The sequence below is a fragment of the Geotrypetes seraphini genome, chromosome 5, assembly GCF_902459505.1.
Source record: "Geotrypetes seraphini chromosome 5, aGeoSer1.1, whole genome shotgun sequence".
Lineage (NCBI taxonomy): Eukaryota > Metazoa > Chordata > Amphibia > Gymnophiona > Dermophiidae > Geotrypetes > Geotrypetes seraphini.
Genome location: NC_047088.1, coordinates 211,219,200 through 211,242,681, shown reverse-complemented (window position 1 = coordinate 211,242,681; position 23,482 = coordinate 211,219,200). Strand labels below are relative to the sequence as shown.

General features: G+C 42.2%; 2 protein-coding genes across 2 annotated transcripts in view; one reads left to right on the top strand and one right to left on the bottom strand.

Moving 5' to 3' along the window:
* Nucleotides 1-23,482, bottom strand: part of FAP (fibroblast activation protein alpha) — a 201,779-nt gene that overhangs the window by 118,799 nt on the left and 59,498 nt on the right. Inside the window, exons 8-11 of the mRNA XM_033944547.1 lie at nt 11,016-11,136; nt 8,540-8,694; nt 5,726-5,829; nt 5,028-5,163 (exon numbers count right to left, since the gene is read on the bottom strand). Of these exons, the coding sequence (XP_033800438.1) occupies nt 5,028-5,163; nt 5,726-5,829; nt 8,540-8,694; nt 11,016-11,136 (516 nt within the window). The remainder of the gene's footprint in view (nt 1-5,027; nt 5,164-5,725; nt 5,830-8,539; nt 8,695-11,015; nt 11,137-23,482) is intronic.
* Nucleotides 12,858-15,234, top strand: LOC117360584. The gene is made up of 2 exons (XM_033944546.1): nt 12,858-13,119; nt 13,251-15,234. Exon 2 carries the CDS (start codon nt 14,036-14,038, stop codon nt 15,134-15,136), a length of 1,101 nt encoding a protein of 366 aa, XP_033800437.1. The 5' UTR covers nt 12,858-13,119; nt 13,251-14,035; the 3' UTR covers nt 15,137-15,234.

The window sequence follows — 23,482 nt, the reverse complement described above, 5'->3', positions numbered from 1 at the left end:
GTGTGAATCAAGACATGAAGTTCGTTGTGCGAGGCGTTCGTTGTGCGAGGCGTTCGTTATGCGAGGCACCACTGTATATCAAACTGAGTTTCACCATAGAAAGTAAGGGAAACTCGCTTGATTCGTTCCACAGACACCCCCGGCGCTGCTTGCTTCCACCCCACCCCGAAAAATGGCATCGTCCCCCACCCATGAGCCCCCAACTCCCTGAGAACGGGCATCGCCCGCCTGCCCAAACCCAAACCCTTACCGCGATCTGGCACCGGCACGCAGCACCAACCCACAGGACGTGCCAGTGCCGGAAGATACTGCCTCTTGCAGCTGATCTCTGCTGGGCTGGGCCTTGAGCATCCAAGAGCGGGAGCCAGAAGGCCTTGAGCATGCACAGATGCTCAAGGCCAAGCCCAGCAGAAATCATGGGCAAGAGGCAAGATCTACCGACACCGGCACGTCCTGTGGGTTGGTGCTGCGTGCCAGTGCCAGATTGCGGTAAGTGTTTGGGCGGGCGGGCAATGCCGGTTGTCGGGTGGGATCGTAAATCAAGTCAACGCTCAGTTTGCGAGGCACAATTTACTTGAGTGTTTTGCTTGTCTTGCAAAACACTCGCAAACTGCGTTACTCGCAAACTGAGGTTTGACTGTATATCAAATTAATACACCTAAACCTGAATACATAACTGTGTGGATAATTGCAATCCTCACTCTAACTCTACCTCTGGCAACATCTCCACTGAATTTAAGTGCAACTGTTTACTTGCATATAGGGGTGAGCGTTTTCCTATTTAAATTGTTTATTAATTTTATAAAAACACATCTTACAGTAAGTGTAACAGATTATTCATCAACTAATTTTTTAGGCTGTTACATTAAAGGGTGCTAGCAGCCCTTCTCCCTTCCTTTTACCTCTCCATTGTCCAGCAGCACCCCTTCCCTGCTCTCTGTCCAGCAGTAGCCCTTCTCCTTTACTTTTACCTCTCCCCCTGTCCAGTAGTACCCCTTCTCCCTTATCTGCTCCCCCTGTCCAGCATCCGCTAGTCCAGGCAGCCTCAGGGCTTTTGCTAGGTTGGCCCGCCTCGCATTATCAAAGTGGGCCGGCCTAGTAAATGCCCCGCAACTGCTTGATGAAACTGCGGCTGCTTCCATTGCTGGTCCGGCCTCAGGCTGAAGCCTGCACATTTGCCATTCATCGAGGCGCAGGCTGGCAGGGGTGTGAGAAGCGTATGCGCATGAGGACAGAGGCCGATAGAGAAACCGCCGCAGGGTCCTACTGCGCGTGTGGGAGCACGACACCAAGGAGGGACGGCACCACGGAGTTTGAAGTGCGCATGTGCGCTAAGGGTATTATTATAGCGGATAACATTCTTGAAAAACACTTACGTACTATACATGACTACAAAATAAACAATCCCCTCCTTTTCCCCCTCTCTGGATTTGTATGTAGAATATGAAATCTTTAATTTGGTAGGTACACAGTATTATTAAAGTTGTTTAACATAAGAATCTAATGGACCCCAGATTCCTATAAATTGTTGTGATTTATTAATTTTTCTGCAAGTAGAAATACAGCCTCCCACTAAAACAGCAAATTCAACATATCCCATTGTTTCCACTTCCTAGTAATCATTTGCAAAGCCACACCTGTCATGATGAGAAGAAGTTTATCTTTGGAACTATTTAGCGGGCTATTTTTCATAACTGAGGTACCAAAGATTATAATTCAATATGATAATGGAATTGGAACTTAAAGAATCAAAATTATTTTATTCCATATGGACCTCCAGAATCTGAATATTAAAGGACAGTGAAATATAAGATGATCTCAACAAGGTACAAAATACAAAAGCATTCTCACTAGAGAGATAAAAATGAAAGCAAACAGGATTGCTTTAAGATGTCAGTAACCAAAACAGCAGTGCTATTTGAGTAGAGAACTTCCCATGGTCAAAAACCATACTGTATTTCAATGTCAAACTATAGGCAATCAGTTACTAGTGAGGTCCATGGTCCTTGTCACCTTTTGCAACTTTTCTGTATGCCCCACAAACAAGAATATTCATAAACCCCAAACCAGCAAGCATACCTTTTACCACTGTTCCCTCAGGGATCTCAAAGTCCCTCCTTGAGGGCCGCAATCCAGTCGGGTTTTCGGGATTTACCCAATGAATATGCACTGAAAGCAGTGCATGCACATAGATCTCATGCATATTCATTGGGGAAATCCTGAAAACCCGACTGGATTGCGGCCCTCAAGGAGGGACTTTGAGACCCCTGCTCTAAGCTGAGCAGAACATAAGAATAGCCATACTGGGTCAGATCAATAGTCCATCTTAGGGTTATCCGATTTTGCATCTGGAAAAACAGGATGTGTGGCCCCGCCCCAGCTCTGCCCCATTCCGCCCTGGCCCCACTCCGTTGTACCCCAGCCTCGCCCCCATTCCACATCCCAGCCCCACGCAAACCTTGTCTCTTCGGGTCAAGTCTGGAGTGCATTTGCGTATACACAGATAAGATATGATGGCATTGCGCGTATGCATGTGATGTCACCACATCGCATCCACGCATGCGCAGGTGCCCACCGGACTCAGCCTGGACAAAGTGCTGGGTTTTGAAAAGCCATCCAGACACCTGGACAGTCCTCTAAAAAAGAGGATATGTCCAGGTAAATCTGGACATTTGGTAATCCTAGTTTATCTAGCCCAGTTGTTCACACTCTCCAAGGTAGGGAGAACGAGAGGGGATAGATTCCGTACGAACAAAAGGAAGTTCTTCTTCACCCAGAGAGTGGTAGAAAACTGGAACACTCTTCCGGAGTCTGTCATAGGGGAAAACGCCCTCCAGGGATTCAAGACAAAATTAGACAAGTTTCTGCTGAACCAGAACGTACATAGGTAGGGCTAGTCTCAGTTAGGGCGCTGGTCTTTGACCAGAGGGCCGCCACGTGAGCGGACTGCTTTGCACGATGGACCACGGGTCTGACCCAGCAGCGGCAATTCTTATGTTCTTATGTTCAGTATCTTTTGTTTCCATGGCAGCTAATCCAGATCACAAGTACCTGGCAAAAACCCAAATAGTGGAAACATTCCATGCTACCAATCCCAGGGCAAGCACTGACTTCCCCCATGTCTGTCTCAATAGCAGACTATGGACTTTTCCTACAGGAACTTGTCCATACCTTTTTTAAACCTATTTACATTAACCACTGTTACCACATCCTCAGTTCCAGAGCTTAACTATTCTCTGAGTGAAAAATATATTTTTGTCGCATTGGTTTTAAAAGTATTTCCCTATAACTTTGCAAATTTTGATGCAGTCCTCCACCTGCATTGCTGCTTGTGGGAGGTGGTGCTTCTGTACTGTGTTTTCAATCATTAGGGACAGGCAGGCTCCCTAGACTCCTGCAGAGCTTAACTGTCCCTCACTGTTGAAAATATGACAGTGAAACACCGCCACCCACTGACAGGACTGTAATTGGAGGACTGCCACTCAGTTTAGAGCAGAGTCCTGCAAATGTTGTCAAGCCGGGTAGTGGCTGCGGCTTGAGTCATCCAGAAGTGCGTGGACGTCGCCAGTGGGGGGTGCCAGCATGGAAGAGGAGCAGAGAGAAGGAGAGATGCTAGCGCCGGCTGATTGCCTACAGCAGGGGTAGGCAATTCCGGTCCTCGAGAGCCACTGGCAGGTCAGGTTTTTAAGATATCCACAATGAATATGTATGAGATGGATTTGCTTGCGCTGCCTCCTTGAGATGCAAATCTATATTTATTGTGGATATTTATTGTGGATATCCTGAAAACCTGACCTGCCTGTGGCTCTCGAGGGCTGGAATTGCCTACCCCTGGCCTACAGGATGTGCCTTTTGCCATGAAAGGCACATTCTGTAGGCAGTCAGCCGGTGCCTCTCCTCCTCCCCAGTGTTTCGCAGCACACCTGAAATCTCAGGAGGTACACTAGTGTGCCATGGCACACAGTTTGTGATACACTGGTTTAGAGGGAACAATGCCTTGTATACTCTACAAAGTAATTTACGGTACGGCACCTTCCTATCTTTACAATCGCCTAAATCGTCTACTTCCAACCAGAACAAGGAGGTCCCAGACCCTATTCTCCTACCCATCATTCAAAGGCACCCTGCGTAAGAAATTTTAGGATGGCCTCCTAGCGACACAAGCAGCAAAAATTGATCCTTCAATCTCTAAATTGCTGATCACAACATCTAATCTCAAAGCCTTCCGAAAAGAAATCAAAACCCATTTATTCCCTAAGCATATTCAATCTACCTAAACTCTTCTCCTTCTATCTCCTCTTTATCCCCATGTATAGTCTGCTACCTGGTTCAATTTTCTTAATTATTGTAACCAGTTTCAATTTCTAATATCTTTTACTAAACTATTTACTCAATCAATGTATGGAATTCAGTTTAGAATCTTTGTAATGCTACTAGATTTAATTTTTTAATGATACATAATCTATTATGTTTATTATGTTAAATCCTCCCATATATCGTATCTGAAAAAAAACTCATGTATAATGTTTCTAAATTAATTTTCCTATGTACTGTTTTTCTGTCTTCTTCTATTCTATGTTTATAGCCTAATTAATTTATTTTTCTCAAGTACTTTAGCAAGATTGTGAGCCTTTGGGACAGTCAGGGAACTCTAAGTACTTTTCTTCATTTTAATTAATCTTACTTAATTGTATCTCCTCTGTATCTACTGTAAACTGCTTTGAACCTCACAGTATAGCGGTATACAAGAAGTAAAATTATTATTATTATTATTTTACCCATGAAAATTGCCTTCCCTTTTTCCAATAGAGTTTTAGGAGTGGAAAGACGCCCCTGATTTGTTCAAACCCAATAGCTTAGCAATTCAGCCATTGCATTGTTAGATCTCTAGATAAAATTATGCAACTCATACAAGAGAGGTAAAAGCAATTTCCCCAATAATTCTGGAACAGCATTGTTTATACCACAATGATTAATTTCCACACACACACACACAAAAATCTCAAACATGAATGCCTTAGACATACCTTTGGACAGATCCATGTGTTTGCTCTTTCATGAAAGTCACAAATAGACAGGATTGAAAAATTCTGCAATCTGTTTACCCATTGCACACAGATACGCCCATCCAATATCCACGTTGCCCAGACAAAATAGTAATCACTGCCAATGAATGAAAAGTAAGTCAGTACGAAAGTGCTGAATCCAGGAAGCAGTTCTGCGCTGAGACCCGTGAAACGTTGGCTGCATACGAGACATCATTAAAGTCAGATAGCACAAAATTTAAAACTGTTGCTTAAAATCCCAGTCCCAATTGAAAAATTTAAAATTTAAAAAGCATTTAGGGCTGCTTTTACTAAGCTGTGCTAGCAGTTTTAGCGCACGCTACAATGCCGCATGCGCTAGACGCTAACACCTCCATTGAGCTGGCGTTAGTTTTTCCGTGGGGTTACCACGCACTAAAAACGCTACTGCAGGTTAGTAAAAAGAGCCTTTAGTCACTCTAAGCGGAAGTTTTTTGAGCTGATGATGTGGGCAGAGGTGGTTTGAGCTTATGCTCTACCAAAGACCGGAGGCTTTTTCTTCCGTTAGACGTGACTTCTCGGTAGAAAAAAAAAAGTGGCGCACTTGTTATTTATTTTTTTTATTTAAACTCCACTTTCACCTATACATGTATCAATAACAAATAAATAAATACAGGAGAAATAATTTCAGAACTCCCTACCTTGATGCTAATTGTGAAGGAACAGGCACTTCGGCAACACTTAAATCTCTAGGGTCAGATGCCTTTACAATAAACAATCGAACAGTAGGATTTTTAGCCCCTGCCTGGAAAGAAAATACATATCCTCAGGTACATTTTTCTAAAGCATTCCCTTGACAGAAATATCTAGTATTAATTACATAACACAAAATCACATTTCTATACCCCAAAACCTCTCAGTTCTATACTATCAACAAACTAATCTCTCTCCCCCCCCCCCCTTTTTACAAAACCGTAGCAAGGGGTTTTTTTTGCCGGCCACGGCAGTAAAATCTCCGATGCTCATAGAATTCCTATGAGTATCAGAGCTGTTACGGCCGTGGTTGGTGCTAAAAACTGAGCTACGGATTTGTAAAAAGAGGGCGGGGGTGTAAAGAGACTGAACAATTACAGTGATGTACAAATCAATTACCCAGAAATTTTGTGAACAATGTTAATTAGCATATGAATGTTTAAATAGTATCATTCAATTCCATTGGAATACTGCACACTTTAAGATTAGTGCAGTTTACATTTTTCTGGTTCTCAGCAAATCAGTTCATAATACTTTTTACAGAATAAAGTACCCAACCAAACATTTATTTATTATTTAGGGGCCCTTTTACTAAGCTTTGTTAGGTACACTAAAGCAGTGTTCGAAATAAAATAATTATTTTGTGGATCGGCACCAGTCCACGGACCGACAGTTGAAGAACACTGGGCTAAGTTGTGAGCCAGACCCCGCCCATCTCCACCCAATCTTTTCCCCAGACCCCACCCCCATAATAGTACTAATTGTAACACCATTTTTTCCATTCATTTTTCATACACACACATAATGGTTAACCACAAAATCAAACTACACAAAGCACACTGTATGCTACTCAATATTTATTCCTACCAGAACACAGATAACCCCATGCAAATACAGGACCCAAAACAAAAAGTACTAATATATTCAAACAAACCCTAAGATGCAAGACTCTGCATGCAGTACAGCTCCAGAAGAAAAGAAACAAATGCATTTCTTCCTCAACAGACAGCAGATATAAATCAATCACTAAATTAAAAAAATAAAATCATTCCCCCTACCGTTGTTGTTTCCCTCCCTCCATGCTGTGTCTTGCCTTCTGGCCTGCCCCCCAGTGTTATTTTCAGGCCGGCTCTCTCTTCCTCAGTGCTGCAATGCACAAAGCTGTGGGCAGAGGCTCTTCCCACCTCCAGCACCTCATCTGGAAACCTTCCCTCTGACATTGCGACATAAGAGAGAAGGTTTCCGGTTCAGGCGCAGGATGCGCGTAGGAGCCTCTGTCCACGGCTTTGTGCACTGCAGCACTGAGGAAGAGGGAGCTGGCCTGAAGACAATGCCACATCGATCACACCGTGGACTGGTAGCTGAAGAACACTGTCTGGGGCCCAATGCATGTACTGGCCCTGCAGTCCAACAGGAAATTTCTGTGGACCGGCACCGGTCCACAGACCGGCGGTTGAGAACACTGCACTAAAGCATTCTGTATTAGTTGCGCCATCTGTGTGTCCATAAAACTGTTCTCAAATCACGCAAAGTTAAGTATGGCTGGTTATCTCTGTTAATGGATGTATAGTAAGCGGCAAAGAATGAACTAAAGCGAAAATAAAATTAACTGTAGTTTCAGTGTCTGTAAGGTCAGCATTTAACAACAACACGGATCGTGTACACTAAAGAATTGAACTTTGCTGATGTGTAGAATTAGTGGCATCAGTGATGATAAATGCAAGCTTTTCAAAAATGGCACAAATAATTGCAACTTTAAATGATTAGGAGTATAGAAACTATATTGCCAGTGATACTTTGTAATAAATTCACATGGGTTACCAGCTTCTTCAATTCATGCATACATTATAAATTTTACTTAATTGTATTCTCTTATTTTAATATTGGATAAATAAATAAATATTTAAATATGTGAATAAGTGTTTAATTTAAGAAATAATGCATAAGCACATGCAGGATGGTTTTATGTTTTGAGATCAGATACAATGTGGAATAAGGGATCTAGAAGTGCGATGATGGTCCTAGATTGATCTTGCTGTGGCTCTCGTGAACGAGATAAGACACTGAGCACTTATTCATTTTTTTTTTTTTTTTTAAGTTCATGAGAAATTTATTGAATTTCCAAAACAAACAGAAAAAGTATACACGAGATGCAAACAATTAATATAACAATATCATCAGTGGAGTATAAACATGGATCTAATACATGCCTTTGTACATCTGCAAAATAAAGCATCCAGCAATACTTAAAATAATGTAATGTATAAGAGAAATAAAAAAATAAATAATTAAAGAAAACATAAGGCAACACATGTGTGAAATGAAAAAAATATACTAAGCTATGAGAAGTGAAAGAAATAATAAAAATCACTTGTATGAGTAACATGGTAATATCAGAAGCATTCTTGAGCTGATCAGCAAAAACAATAACCATGAGATGAAACATAACTAACCTGGATGTCCAAACTGTCTAGTCAGAAGCAAACAAGCAGTGCAGATTACTTAAATAAAAGTGTCTAGTGGGTCTGTCACATACACACTAGACACTTATTCACATATTTAAATATTTATTTATTTATCCAATATTAAAATAAGAGAATACAATTAAGTAAAATTTATAATGTTGTATGCACAAATAATTGCAGCCATCAATACAGTCACAAATAACACAAGAGGGAGAATTATCTAGATCAGGCAGTGAAACTATTAATGAGATCTGAAATGCAAAGTAAATTTGAATATGTAAAACACAAATAACTAACCTTTGGATATGGAATATGTATTGTTCTTGGGTATTGCTCATCACCATAATAGGAATAGTCCACAACAGGTACACCTTTGTCATTGAACTCTACATATGCAATAAACCTTGCATTTGGAGACCACCATAGAGCATACTTTGTGCCCATCATCTCTTCTAAAGACAACAAAAAATAAATAGTCCTTTTAAGTAGCATCTCACATTAAGTAATGCACTTCGTTGTATCATCTTTTATTTCAGTCGAATTTTACACTCTTTATTAATACAGTCTCAATACTACTGTCCCACTAATCTACAAAATAGTCCGTAATAGGTTACACCCAGTGACTACGTTTAAGAGCAAGACACTCGCACACAAACACCAGAGGCCTTTCATGAAGTAGTTTACCCACCAGATCATTCTTTGACTAAAAAGGAAGAAAATGTCCGTGCGATATATGGTCTTGGTTTTTACATATAGTATATAACTCAACATTGAATTGTATGACCAGAAAACTAGTAAATAACAAATTAGCACACTCAGGAAGCAAGCATAGAGAATAAGCAATGGTCTTCTTTTTGGTGTTTCAAGCAATATTTAACAGCAGACTGAGGAAAAAATGTGAAAGATATGATTGTGAAGAATATCAGACTTGAATTCTGCATTAATTGTTAACAGTTTGCATTCCTCTCAATATAAATATTTATTCTAAAATTAAATATTGATATTCAATGTATTAATTAAAGCCCAAGATGATGCTTGAATCAGCACAGCTGAAGCAAAAGCCAGCTACTCTCTGCTGAAATCCTCTCCAAGGGTATAACAACATCTGTGAGGGGTAAACATAACATTTTCATGATATATTATCGCTTATTTCTCTAAGTTCAGGGTTCAGGCCTAGTTCCTTCACCCCCACCACACTTCTGCCCCTGCTAAGAACTGTAAGAGCAGCTGTTCACAGAATATATAGTAAGCTACAGAGAAGAATCAAAGGCCCAGAAGAAAATACAGTTTTCTGGTTTGTACATATGCCAAACCGAGTAACAAATTTTCCTGTAAGATTACGGTATTTTTATCTTCCTAGCCCTTTCTGGTTTCAATCTCTCTGGAAGGTCTGTAGACCAAACAGCATGCGATCACAAGGTGGCATGAGATTATTAGTGAATACTGAAGAAAGTGTGAGATATGCAGTTGCAAAGTCTAAGATGTTTTCAGTGGCTGGAATGTCACTTTGGAATAAATTGTCGGTACATCTAAGATTAAGCATTGATCACTTCAGTTTCCAAAAACTGTTGAAAACCAAGCTTTTTGTGGGCGCTTATTTGTAGAGCCATACCAGCCTACATTGTATTAGATTTCCTGGAAAATGTAGTTTCTGTCTTGGCTTTAGTTATTCGAGTCATTAAGTGGACTGATTATTAACGTCCTCTTTTACAAAGCTGCGCTAGCGGCTGCGCTGCGCTAACGGCCCCGAAGCCCATAGAGATCTAAAGGGCTTCGGGGCTGTTGCCGCGCGGCTTTGTGAAAGAGGCCGTAAGTGCTTCTGTTATAAATTGCCTGGAGGACCCTTTAGGCTGGGTATTGTTTATTTGCTGAGGAGAGAGGAGTATTCTTTTTTTTAGAAAGAAATTTATGGAATTGTAATTTTGTCTTGCGTTTATAATTATGTATATTTATTTCTATGGAAACCACTTTGTTTATAGGTGGTGTACAGTATACTGTAAATTTTTAAAATAAATAAAAATTGAATTCTACTGTTTACACCATGGATGTCAAACTCTGGTCTTCAAATGACACAGACAGGTCTGGTGTTCATGATTTGTGAGATAAGTCTGTGCACATTTGCTCCAAGGACCAGCTGTGTTTGCATAGTTTGAGTAATCCAAGCCAGATCAGTGTTGAGGCACTTGAGGACCAGCCTTTGCCATTACTGATTTACATTGACACAAAGCTTCCCTTAGGAAAAACAGCAAGCTGAGTTTCCAGTGAAGACCCACTGAATGCAGATATACAGTATAATATTTATGGCAGAGGCCCTGAAAACACAGTTGACTTTGTACAACTTAAATAAATTCTGCACTAACCAAATAATATTTTCTTTAAAATATTTTTTTACCTTCATAAACCCAGTCAAAATCATATTAGCTAATTGGAAAAATGCCTCTAATTTATCTTACAACCTCTGGTGGCACAATGTTTGTATGATTGCGAAATGCGAAATAATCTTTGCTCTTGTATGACAAGAAGTGGCTCCCTATAACCAACTTTTGTGAGTCTCTGTAAAACTTATAATTCATCCTAAGTATTAATATTGTTATTTCTACTGTGCGAAGCTATATTATATATACGCATACTGTAGTGGGCTGTCATCTGCTCTGTTCTACTTGTTTGTTCTATTTCACTCGGTATTGTTCATAACTCTGCTTGGAAATATCTTTTTTTGCTGTAATACAAATAACCAATAAACATATTGAACTAAAAAAATATTTTTTTTTACCTTCATATACCCAGTCAGGAATCCCATTGTAAATTTCATTATCCTTTCCATTGGTAGTTATTTGAGTAGCTGGCTTCGTCGGCTCATATTTGAGATAGATATTATTTCCCAAAACATAAACCTAATGACAAAGATAATAAAACAAAATATAATAGCACTGTCTTTTTCTTTTAGTTATGTTATGCAATAGGTGGAGTGGGAATATGAGACAGTATATTGGTTATTTTAAAAGCCCTATTCACAATGTATCCCAACATCACTGGTCTCCAATTTGTGGCCTCCATTGTGGCCCTCAAACGGTTGGCTGAAAAGCTTTTCAAATCCTGTAAATGCATTGATTTCAGTCTTGCCCATTTGATATAATAACTGCAAAGAATCTCTTGTGTGTTACTCAGTTGTCTCATTTATGGAATTTGCAACTGTTGGCAATCCACAATTAAGTGAGTTTTTAAAATAAATCTTTGAAGTGTTGTGGAATCAATATTAGTATTAATTTTTAATGTTTAATACCCCGTCTGAACAAGCAGTTCAAGGTGCTTTACAAAATTATTGTATGTGTGAGTTTGAAATCTTTTGGTGGCCCGCAGAGCTTTCTCGTAGTCGCACTGCTGCCCTTTACATGAAAAAGGTTGGAGACCACTGCGCCTCATAAACCAACATTTAAATGTATTTATTGCATACACATATAAATCCTGATTTTAGAAACCCATGTAAGCATGTCCAAAATCGCAAATATGTGCATATTGGAAGGGGGCATGGACTGGGCATGTTTTGGGTAGGACTAAGTTAGAGTTAAAATATAAGGGAACAATTCTATAATTGAGTATTCTCCATTTAGGTGCCTCAGGGGCAGGTGGTAGGAGTCTGTTCTATAGTGGAACCCATATGCTAGCTTCCATTATAGAATACTAATCTAACCCAGTATCAGTTGTGACCAGCCAGGTATTCTCCCTGCTCAGGTCCCAGGTAGGACAAAGGAAAAAGCTGAAAGAAAGAAATCCCGGGAAGGAATCTGGAAGGGACAGGGACTTCCTGAGAATGATAATAACTCTGTCCACCAGGGGAGCCCAAGAGGTCCTTGGAATACTGCCAGGACTGACTCAGCTGGGCGTTGCCCCAAGGTATTTAAACCTGTAACTGAGAATAGGAAAGGAAGCCAACTAGGGAGGAGATTGAAGCCCTTTCTCCCTAGAGAGTCTCTGGAGCCAAACAGGTGCAACAAGCCTATTCCAATGGAGCTGGTTGAGGCTGGTCAGACGGAGGAGCCACAGTTGCCAGAAGATCAGTCCATGGAAGTTGAGGAAAGCCTGGCAGCATATGACCCTGAGTTTGTGGAAACTATGCAGGTAGATTTGGCTACCACCCACAAACAGTGAGTGAAGTTTGTTTGTTTTGGACTGTTTGAGGAACTATTTTTGATTGCAAGCTAGAGAGTGATTTTTCATGGGGAGAGGTTTTGTGTACACCCTGGGAGGGAATTGGCAAGTCAAGTTAAAGGCTTCATTTTTGCAAAACCTATCACTCTCCTGACCTGGCAGTGAGTGGAACTGGCCAGAGGCTTGTATGGACTTTGGACACCAGTGTGTAGTGAGTACCATGAACTGTATTGTGTTGGTATTTCAAAACTGTCTGCGTGGGAACAGACAGGGCTGTGACTGAGGGGAATTAAACTCTCTGCCACAGCTGAAGTTGAAGCACTGCTGAGAGCAAGATAAAGACTTAAGACTTTATCTTTTGTGCAGTTATTTGTTTTCCCCGTTTGCTATTTTTTGTGTTGCTTTGCCTAAGAACATTCTGACAAGTTTGGGCTATTATGCTTGCAAGCCTACTTACCTTGAGACAATAAGGAAATAAACCTAATATTACTTTTCTACAAAAGGAATATTGTAGTGACTCTTGTTGATTGATTTTCTTTTCCTTTTTTTTTATTCCTGAGTGGAGTTCGGTCCTGCAGGGTGGCTCCAGTCCGGGCCACACGTCTGGGTGTTATTTTTGGTGGCTTATCACTGAGAGTACTATTGGAGCCCTGACCTGGGCTATAACAATGGGCCACATAACTTGGTATCAGGAGTGGGATCCAGCACCTCCTGCAGGACACACCAAGGTACTGCAATTAAAAAAAAAAAAAAAAAATTTTCTTTTGCGCTGCCATTTTGAACTTGTGCTAAGGAATGGCATAGGTACTTACCTTTTATTTTTTGATTATTGGATTGCTGACCAATTGTTGTCTGGAAGAATTGTATTGAGGTTTCCCGGAAATTCGGTGACCAATTCGGAGGGACGTACTGCCAACCGGAAACCGGAAATCAAGATCGAGATAACTGCATATCCTGTGGAGAACGGCGTGGAGCTCAGTGGGAGTTCGGAGGGAGAAAGAGCCAGAGCTGAGTCCCGGAGTTCCAGAGCCGAGTTCCAAGAGGATCCGAAGGACCAGTGGACCGAGCAGGTGGCCCCGTTCCAGACCGGACACAGCACGGGCGGTGCACCCAATCAGCACGAATGCGAAGACTCACCAGTACCTCCGGTAAGGGTATCTAGGGGTAGCTGGTGAGGATAAAGTGGTGCTGGTTGGGGGAGGACTGGAAGCTGGGGAGGCCAGTAAGGGGAGGACACTCTTACCAAGCGGCCACACTTGGGTTCCTTTTCTTGTTTATTTTGTTTTCTAGGGGTGCAATGGAGCAGGCCCAGATTTTGGCAGCACTGGCTGGAGAGCGGCAAAGACAAGCTGAGGAGCTGAAAGGCCTCTTGAGATCCAGTGAAGAGCGTTGGCAAGCCAGTCAGGACATCATGTTACGTCAACACGGGGAGCTGATGATAACGATGCAGGAACAGTCTAAGATATTTGCTCAGATACTGCAACAGACAACGGCCCAACCAGTCCGCCCCGAGATATCGGGTATTGTATCTCCAACTCCGGTAGGAGTAAATACTTTGATGAATGTGAACTTGTGCAAGATTGCGCCCGGGGATGCGCCGGACGATTTTCTATATTCTTTTGAGCGAGTTGCAGTAGCGGCAGGATGGCCCAGGAACAATGGGTTTTTAGGTTGTTGCCCTGTTTGGCTGGGGAATCGCTAGCGGCATTCCAGACCCTAGGACCCGAGCAGGCGAACAACTACCCCGTGGTAAAAGCCCACATTCTAGATTATTTGGGGTTTACCAGCGAGTATTATAGACAAAGGTTTAGGGCGACTCAGATGCTCCATTCAGAAAGACCGAAAGCCTTACTCCAGCGTATCACCAAGCTGGCGGAAAAGTGGCTACAGCCTTTTCTGAATGATGCGAGGGCCCTCTTTACAGAAATAGTGAAAGAACAATTGTTAGAGGCTGTCCCTAAAAATATTAGATCCTGGGTAAAGAAACAAAGCTGTAAAACGCTGGGGCAGGTTTTAGAAGTGGCAGAGGCATACTTGGACTCCCAAGAACTCGTAGGAGAAGGTTCACACTTAGCACAGGTACACTCACTTAGGCAGAGTCCAGCAGAAGTGAATAAAGGCTGGAGTAAGGAAAACCCATTTAAGGATTCATCCTCTCCTACACCTAAACCTAACACGCAGGGAAATGAGCGGAAATGTTACAGGTGTGGCAGGACAGGACATATGCAGAAATCCTGCCATGAGAGGAGGGATTTTGTTATTTTACAGGAGTCTAAAGGTCCGGACACGTCCAGGTGCCGGCTTCCGGTATGGGTGGCAGGGAAAAGGATAGAAGCCCTGATTGACACCGAAGCGGAACAATCTGTGATCTCCAGACTACTGTGGAGGCAGTTTGAGACCTCCCCCTTTAGGAAGGGGAAAATAAGTACAGTAGCCATAAGATGTGTACATGGGGATTTGAAAAGGTACCCTTTGGCTAAAATAGCGGTTAGATACGATAAAAAAAAGTATGACCTATCTGTAGCTATTTTAGAGGTCTGTCCCGCTCCCTTAATTCTAGGTAGGGATTGGCCGGGATGGAAGGAAGCAGTGAAACAAACCAAAACGGTATGGAATAAAGCCCAAGTGAAGACACAACGTCATCCTAAATTGGTGTTAGGGGCACAGGTTAATGGTGGGTATGCTAATAAGAAAAATAGGGTAAAAAGACGATTATCTTCGTCTATAGGTGGACCGGGATGGTGACCAGTGTTCCCGCTAAGCTGCGTTGGCCTGCGCTCACGCACAAAATATTACATCGCAGCGCAAAGTTTCTCTTCACAGCGCACACACGCGTCGGTAAGGTAAGGGGACGCACTGGGGGGATTGCACTTCCCCACAATTGCCATGCTTCGGTTCCTCTTCTTCCTTCCTTCCTCCCCCCCCCCCCGCGGGACCCTGCGGCACCATCAACTCTTACTCCCTCTAATGTCGGCCCTGCAGCTCCAGACTTCCTCGCACCTTCTCCCCTCCCCCTTTGGATCGCTATTATTTTAAATGTTATAGCCGCGGAGCTGTATCCATCAGTGGAGATGTCTAACCTCGGCCTGCCCCGGAACTCTTACTGCAGCAGCCGCCCGTCTAGGCAGGAACAGGAAGTCACTGTTGCAGTAAGAGTTCCGGGGCAGGCCGAGGTTAGACATCTCCATTGATGGATACAGCTCCGCGGCTATAACATTTAAAATAATAGCGATCCAAAGGGGGAGGGGAGAAGGTGCGAGGAAGTCTGGAGCTGCAGGGCCGACATTAGAGGGAGTAAGAGTTGATGGTGCCGCAGGGTCCCGCGGGGGGGGGGGGGAGGAAGGAAGGAAGAAGAGGAACCGAAGCATGGCAATTGTGGGGAAGTGCAGAGCTGCAGGGAAGAGTGTTGCGGTACCCAGCTGGAGGGAGAAGGAAGATGAGGGAGGGAATTAAAGGAGATGCCAGGGCTTGGAGCGTAGGAGGAAGGTATGCCAGTCTAAGGGAAAAGGAAGGGGGAGATGTGAGAGCATGGAGGGGGAGCGAAAGATGGAAGAAAAGGAAAGGAGAGAGATGCCAGAGAATCAGGGAAGGGGAGATACCAGACTATGAGGAGAGGTGTGGGAGAGGGAAGGCGAGGAGAGAGATGCCAGACCAATGGGGTGAAAGGAGAGATGGAAGGGGGAGGCATACAGTTTCTGGAAGGGGCATAGAAGGAGAGAAGATGCCATATAGGGGAAGAGAGACGGCAGACAGTGAATGGAAGGAAGAGAGTTACAAGAAGATGAGGAAAGGAGAAACCACAGAAGACAAAGGTAGAAAAAAATTTCTATTTATTTATTGCTTTAGGAGACATGTGTCACTGTTTCTGTGAAGCATTGTATGCAGAGTCCAGCTTCTTGCTGGTTCAATTTAACCTTTGTCTATGTATTTTTATTTTATCCCCCCTTTTACAAAACTGTGAAGCGTTTTTAGCACCAGCCTTGGTGGTAGCAGCTCTGATGCTCAGAATTTTATGAGCATCAGAGCTGTTACCTCCGTAGCTAAAATCCACACTACAGTTTTGTAAAAGAGGGAGGGGTTAGTTTGTGATTACATATTCCTTACTAGGCGAAGGTGTTTTCTGTGTTCTGTGTGTTCGAAAGACATGGTTTTCTGTTAGGATTGACGGTGTAGGATTGATCTGTGCTGGTCTGGCTTGTTTAGTTTTACAATGGGTGTATTGATGTACTGCTCACTGCAATATGTAAGATGCTGCCTTTTCCTAGGTACTCATGTGTGACGTGTGGTTTGTTACTAAAAATCATGTTTTTCTTACAGATGGGGGGGGGGTGCCAAAAAATGATGGGCCCCGGATGTTACATATGCTAGGTACGCCACTGTATGTAAAGATACCAGAAAGCTGGCGTAGCAAAAACTTCTAAGTTTTGAGTATTTAACCCTCCCACAATCTCACGGGCACTCGTTTCAAGTTTATTGAGATTTTGATTTAAACGCAATATCAAATATTTTCAATGCGTATAACAAAAATAAATTTGGGGAAATAAATAAAACCATTTGAACCAGTGTTCCCGCTAAGCTGCGCTGGCGTGCGCTGGCGCACAAAATATTACATCGCAGCGCACACGTTTCTCGTCACAGCGCACGATCGGAAGAGGCGTACGGCAGATGGCAGGGCGGCGAGAGGAGAATCGGGCGAGTTGGCTCATAACTTGCTGGCGCCCGATATTTTTGGCTCACGGTGAAAAAAGTTTGCTCACAACACCCGCCCGCTTAGAGGGAACACTGATGGTGACCCACACTTAGATGGGTCCCATTCTCCGACAGTGCTAAGGCACCCACCCAGGCATATTCCAAGGCAGCAGGCTTTGATATTTATGCCGCCCACGAGCAGGTCATACCCGCTAAGGGCCGGTCTTTGGTTAAAACGGACTTACAAGTTTCACCTCCCCCAGGCTCATATATCAGGATCGGAACCCGATCGGGTTTGGCCGCAGAATATTGCCTTGATGTGGCAGCAGGGATTATCGACCCCGATTATAGGGGTAATGTCTCAGTACTCCTAGTAAATCAGGGAGATACTGAGTATAAGGTGAAGACGGGAGATAAGATAGCTCAAATGGTGTGTGAAAGAATCTGGCATGCAAGGTTAGAGCGTTGGGTACATTTGAGGGAAACCCGTAGAGGTACAAAGGGGTTCAGTTCTACAAGGGTAGACGGTCCTGAAGAAAGGCCAAAGCCTGCGATGAACTCATCCCAGGACAATAAGGGGGTTGACGTTACAGAAAGGGTGATACACCTCCAACAGGAAATGGCTTCACTACATAACAAGATCCAAGAATTCACAAATACACAAATGGCCCAGTGGAAAGGGGAAATGCAAGGTCTACAGCAGGAATGCTTGGAGACAGTCTCTAAAGCCAGCTCTGAGGTTAGACCCCCAGCCAATAATGGTATGGGGGAATTAAGAGAAACTTTGAGACAGGAAATGGTAGCGCAAGGACAGCAACAACTGGACCCTGTCAGAAAGCTAGTAGAACAAACGAAATCTCAGATACAGGAAATAGAGACAAAAGTAACAGATAATCAGTCCTGCCAGAAGGAAATATTACAACAGCTAAAGAAAATACAGGCTAAGCAGGAGCTCTGGGCTAACCAGGGAGTTGAACCAACTACTCTGGTTAAACAGAGCCAGAATAATCAATCCCAGCTAGAACAGCAGGCTGTTCAATTAGGTAACATTAAGGATACAGTAAAACACGTAGGAGGTAGCGTCACGCATTTTCAAGATCAGGTCCAGGAGCGCTTCGAAGAAATAGCACAAGTTATGACAGCTAAAACTAGTAGAATCGAAGAATTGGAAGAGACAGAGGCTTCTGCCGAGAGAACAGAAGCTAAAGCTCCGGACCCTCAGGTTTTGCATTGGCCTGAGGATTTTGAGAATTTGTGCCCTAATCCAAGGATAGAGGAAAAGAAATTTAGGCATAGACGACATAAGTAATCGGTTAGGTAGAAATGTATTCCTGGAAATACCGGGACTACTGACGCTTATAGGGATAAGCACTATTTAAGGGTGGGGGTATGTGACCAGCCAGGTATTCTCCCTGCTCAGGTCCCAGGTAGGACAAAGGAAAAAGCTGAAAGAAAGAAATCCCGGGAAGGAATCTGGAAGGGACAGGGACTTCCTGAGAATGATAATAACTCTGTCCACCAGGGGAGCCCAAGAGGTCCTTGGAATACTGCCAGGACTGACTCAGCTGGGCGTTGCCCCAAGGTATTTAAACCTGTAACTGAGAATAGGAAAGGAAGCCAACTAGGGAGGAGATTGAAGCCCTTTCTCCATAGAGAGTCTCTGGAGCCAAACAGGTGCAACAAGCCTATTCCAATGGAGCTGGTTGAGGCTGGTCAGACGGAGGAGCCACAGTTGCCAGAAGATCAGTCCATGGAAGTTGAGGAAAGCCTGGCAGCATATGACCCTGAGTTTGTGGAAACTATGCAGGTAGATTTGGCTACCACCCACAAACAGTGAGTGAAGTTTGTTTGTTTTGGACTGTTTGAGGAACTATTTTTGATTGCAAGCTAGAGAGTGATTTTTCATGGGGAGAGGTTTTGTGTACACCCTGGGAGGGAATTGGCAAGTCAAGTTAAAGGCTTCATTTTTGCAAAACCTATCACTCTCCTGACCTGGCAGTGAGTGGAACTGGCCAGAGGCTTGTATGGACTTTGGACACCAGTGTGTAGTGAGTACCATGAACTGTATTGTGTTGGTATTTCAAAACTGTCTGCATGGGAACAGACAGGGCTGTGACTGAGGGGAATTAAACTCTCTGCCACAGCTGAAGTTGAAGCACTGCTGAGAGCAAGATAAAGACTTAAGACTTTCTTTTGTGCAGTTATTTGTTTTCCCCGTTTGCTATTTTTTGTGTTGCTTTGCCTAAGAACATTCTGACAAGTTTGGGCTATTATGCTTGCAAGACTACTTACCTTGAGACAATAAGGAAATAAACCTAATATTACTTTTCTACAAAAGGAATATTGTAGTGACTCTTGTTGATTGATTTTCTTTTCCTTTTTTTTTATTCCTGAGTGGAGTTCGGTCCTGCAGGGTGGCTCCAGTCCGGGCCACACGTCTGGGTGTTATTTTTGGTGACTTATCACTGAGAGTACTATTGGAGCCCTGACCTGGGCTATAACAGTGGGCCACACAGTGTACCTAACATTTAGCTCCCCCTCCACTTACACTAGCTATAGAGATGGCATAAGTGTGACCCCTAATGTATATTACCAGACGGACTAACAGCATTAAGCTCAAATATCCATTTCTGATAACAGTAGTTTAAAAATCTAACTAAATTAAATAAAAACTTAGGGGTCCTTTTACTAAGGTGCGTTAGCCGTTTTAGCGCACTGAATGATTTAGCATGCGCTAAATATTAGTACTCGCTAACTGCTAACGCATCCATAGAATATAATAAGCACGTTAGCATTTAACGCACGCTAATATTTAGCGCATGTTAAATCAATTAGCATGCGCTAAATCAGTTAGCTCGCGCTAAATCGGCTAGCGTACCTTAGTAAAAGAGGGGGTTAGTTTTATAGACTGGGTCATCAACCAAATGGAGCTCGACTCGGTTAACAGTAAATGGAACATAATGCAGAGGAACAAAAGCAGAAAATCTAAATAAATAAAAAGGTTAGTTTCCAAAATGCTTGGCAAACAAGAAAGTCTTCAGAGCTTTCCGGAATAAAACGAAGGGTTCTAAACTTCTTAATGCAAGCGGTAAGTTATTCCAAAGCTCTGTCAGTTTGAAAGCAAAAGAGTAGCTGAGTTTCCTGATAGATCACCCTCCCACCCAACCTTAACCTCATCTATCATCCGCTACCTTAAGTCATCCACTGTATGTTTCTTCTCCAACCAATAAGCTACAATTATTGTTTGCAGAGATCCAGTCATAATCTGGGATTTATTCTTAAACTACCGTTAGCAGAAATTGATATTTGAGCTTAATGCTGTTGGCCCGTCTGGGAATACACATTAGAGGCACATAAGTGGGGCTGCCACATTTAGGGATCACACTTATGCCATCTCTATAGCTAGTGTAAGTGGAGGGGGGGCTAAATGTTAGGTACACTGATACTAGCTCGTCTGGGCTTAATGCAGAGTTAGACTGGATGACATTGATTTGAAGAAAGGTGCGCTCTGCTTTTTGCTCTCTGTGATTGGAGGAGTGAGTCAGGTGATGAAATTATATTTAAATGCAGTGTTAAGACGACGATGCCATTTTAGAATGACACAGAATTGGTGGTGGATCATTCTAAATGGTGGGAAATTGTTGTTTAAGTTGTATTTGCGTTATTTAATGCTATACTTGTAGAAATAACTATTTTCTTGTTAACGTTTTTAAGGGACACTCTTTGAGACAGCTAATTTGCAAAACGTGAATTCATGTCAGAGTCCCAAATACTCTGATGACTAAGATAAAGTGCTTTATAGCTAAATAAGTTAAATAAAGTATGATTAAGACTTTAGGGCTGACCGATGAGGAGGCTTACTACAAAAAATTTGAACTATAAATGAAATAATGTATTCTTATGTTCTTACATGTCCATTTCTGCATGTGTGTTAGAAAGGTTTCTACATCAACAGATAGTTTTCTAAAATACTAGCAGAAACTGACACATCTCAACCTGTTCCAATCACAGTGCATATGTTATGTTATGTTATGTGCAATCTTTTTTTTTATTTTTTTATTATTTATTTATAAATTTCAAATTAACAAATCAAGATAAATCTTGTACATAAAGTGATTACAACAAAAGAACAAAGAGAAAACCTCATAAATTTACATAGAAAACAAATTTTTGTATAATCTCTCAAGTCCACCATTATGATCCATGATGTAAATTAAACGGTATTAACAAAGAACTATGCATTAAAGATAACTGGTACGTGGTTAACTGAAGTTCAGGCGTCTTATATCTTGAAGCCCTCATTCTTTCCCCTTTTCCAGGCGGGACAAGGAGAGAAGGGCCGTCAACTGGTTTGGTTCAAAGAAAACATATTTCTGAGAATTATATTGAACTATACACTTGCAGGGATGGCGAAGATAGAAAGTTTCCCCAAGAGCCAAAACTCCAGGTTTTAATAGTAGAAACTCCTTTCTACGTCTTTGTGTATCTCTTGCCAAATCTGGGAACATCTGTATCTTTAAATCAAGAAACTTTTTCTCTTTATTTTTGAAGAATAGTCTCAAAAGCCAATTCTTTCTCTAACGTAATAGCCAAGGTCACAATCAATGTAGCAGGTATTGCAGCTTCTTTATCAGATAGTTCAAGTAAAGCAGATACATCAATTGGTCCCTGAGTTTTTTCTTGAAGATCCTGATTTTTATTAGGCAAATAATAGACCTGGGTGAAAGGAGGTAATGAATCTTCCGATACTTCCAATATCTCCAGCAAATACCTTTTTAACATTTCTCTTGGAGTCTCTGTTGAAATTCGTGGAAAATTAATCAATCTTAAATTATTATTCCTAGAGAAGTTTTCAAATGTCTCTATCTTCCTTCTTAGATTTATATTATCCTTAATTAAGGTGTCCTGAAGCAACTTGGAAGATTTAAGTTGATCTTTAATACACTGGATATCTAGTTTTGATTCTCCCAAGTCTTGTTTTATCTGAAGAACTTCTTTCTCTTGAGTTTTTATTTTCCCCTCTATTTGAAGATGATTACTATTTACTGTTCTAGTCAAATTGGCAAACAAAGCCTCCAGTGTGACTTCTTGGGGCTTTACAAGATTAAAAGTCTGCAAGTTTAATAGTGGTAAATTAGGCTCACCAGCTAAAAGATCCTCTCCTCTCCGTTCCTCCTGTGTCGGGGTTGACCCCAGGGTTGTTTTATCCTCATATACACTCAGGCTCTGCTGCAATCCGTGTGAGCCTGAGTCGATGTTCGTCTCGCCATTCCCTGCAGCCTCTGGAAGGGAGCTCACGCCGACTTCCGGCTGCCTCCCCACTCCCGGGGAACTGGCGGCTCGAGGGTTGGGAGGAGGGATTCTCACGTCGGGGCTCAACGAGATCTCATGAGCCCGAAGAGATGCCTCGAGTCCGTTGCCAGGAAGCGTCTCAGCCGGGGGCGATACCGACGCTCCAATGATGCCCTGCATCCGTTGAAGCAACTCCTCGATATTGCCAGAGGAGGCTAATCCGGGACGCCGCAAGGCCGAAGAGGCTCCCTTTCCCCTCCTTTTTGGCATGGTCAAGTTCCTGCAGCGTGAAACGCCAGAATAAAAGTTTCCTGAAGGTAAGGCTTTGCAGGCGGTTGCTCAGTACACCACGACCGCGGCCATCTTGGATCCTTATTTTATTTTTTTAATCTGTTATGTGCAATCTTATAGCCCAAGCTCAAATCAAACTATGACTTCCAATAACAAATCAAAGGTGTTTAGTCATATATGAGAGGAAAAAGGAACTCAGAAACCTGCTCAGAAGTAATTCTGTTCAGCCAATCCTGTTCTTTACAGTCCTGTGTGTATCCCCGGAAGAAGCCGATTCATGTTTGGCAAAATGGGCACCGTTGGGATTGGACTGATGATATGATTTTGAGATATGTTTGGTGGCTCTTCACTCTCAAGTCAGCTGTTATTATTTAATTTTCGATGTGCATCCAATTATATTCCAGAAATCCGTTTTACAATTTCTGAAAAACTTCATTCACTACATACATAAGTATTTGATGAATGCACAAGAAGTGTTTGAATATAATCATTTTTTTAAAATTAAAAATGTATTTAAAAATGTATTAATACACACATAAAATAGGGTGTTTGATAATATGAGAGGTTTTTTTCAGGATCAGTGACTGAAATCTGGAACTGATAAGTCTCAAACTTGTAACTTTTAGTATTCCATCAGTTTCTGAGCAGGTTTCTGAACTCCTTTTTTCCTCTCATATATGACTAAACACTTTTGATTTGTTATTGGAAGTCATAGTTTGATTTGAGCTTGGGCTATTAGTTTGACTTTCCAATCCATCTCATTTGTTGGGTAGTGCAATCTTATATCCCAAGTGGGTTACAAGCAGCATATTGTTACAT

Bases quoted from the DNA above. Each gene is read 5' to 3' on its own strand.
- LOC117360584 (XM_033944546.1), top strand. From the start codon at position 14,036: ATGGCCCAGGAACAATGGGTTTTTAGGTTGTTGCCCTGTTTGGCTGGG.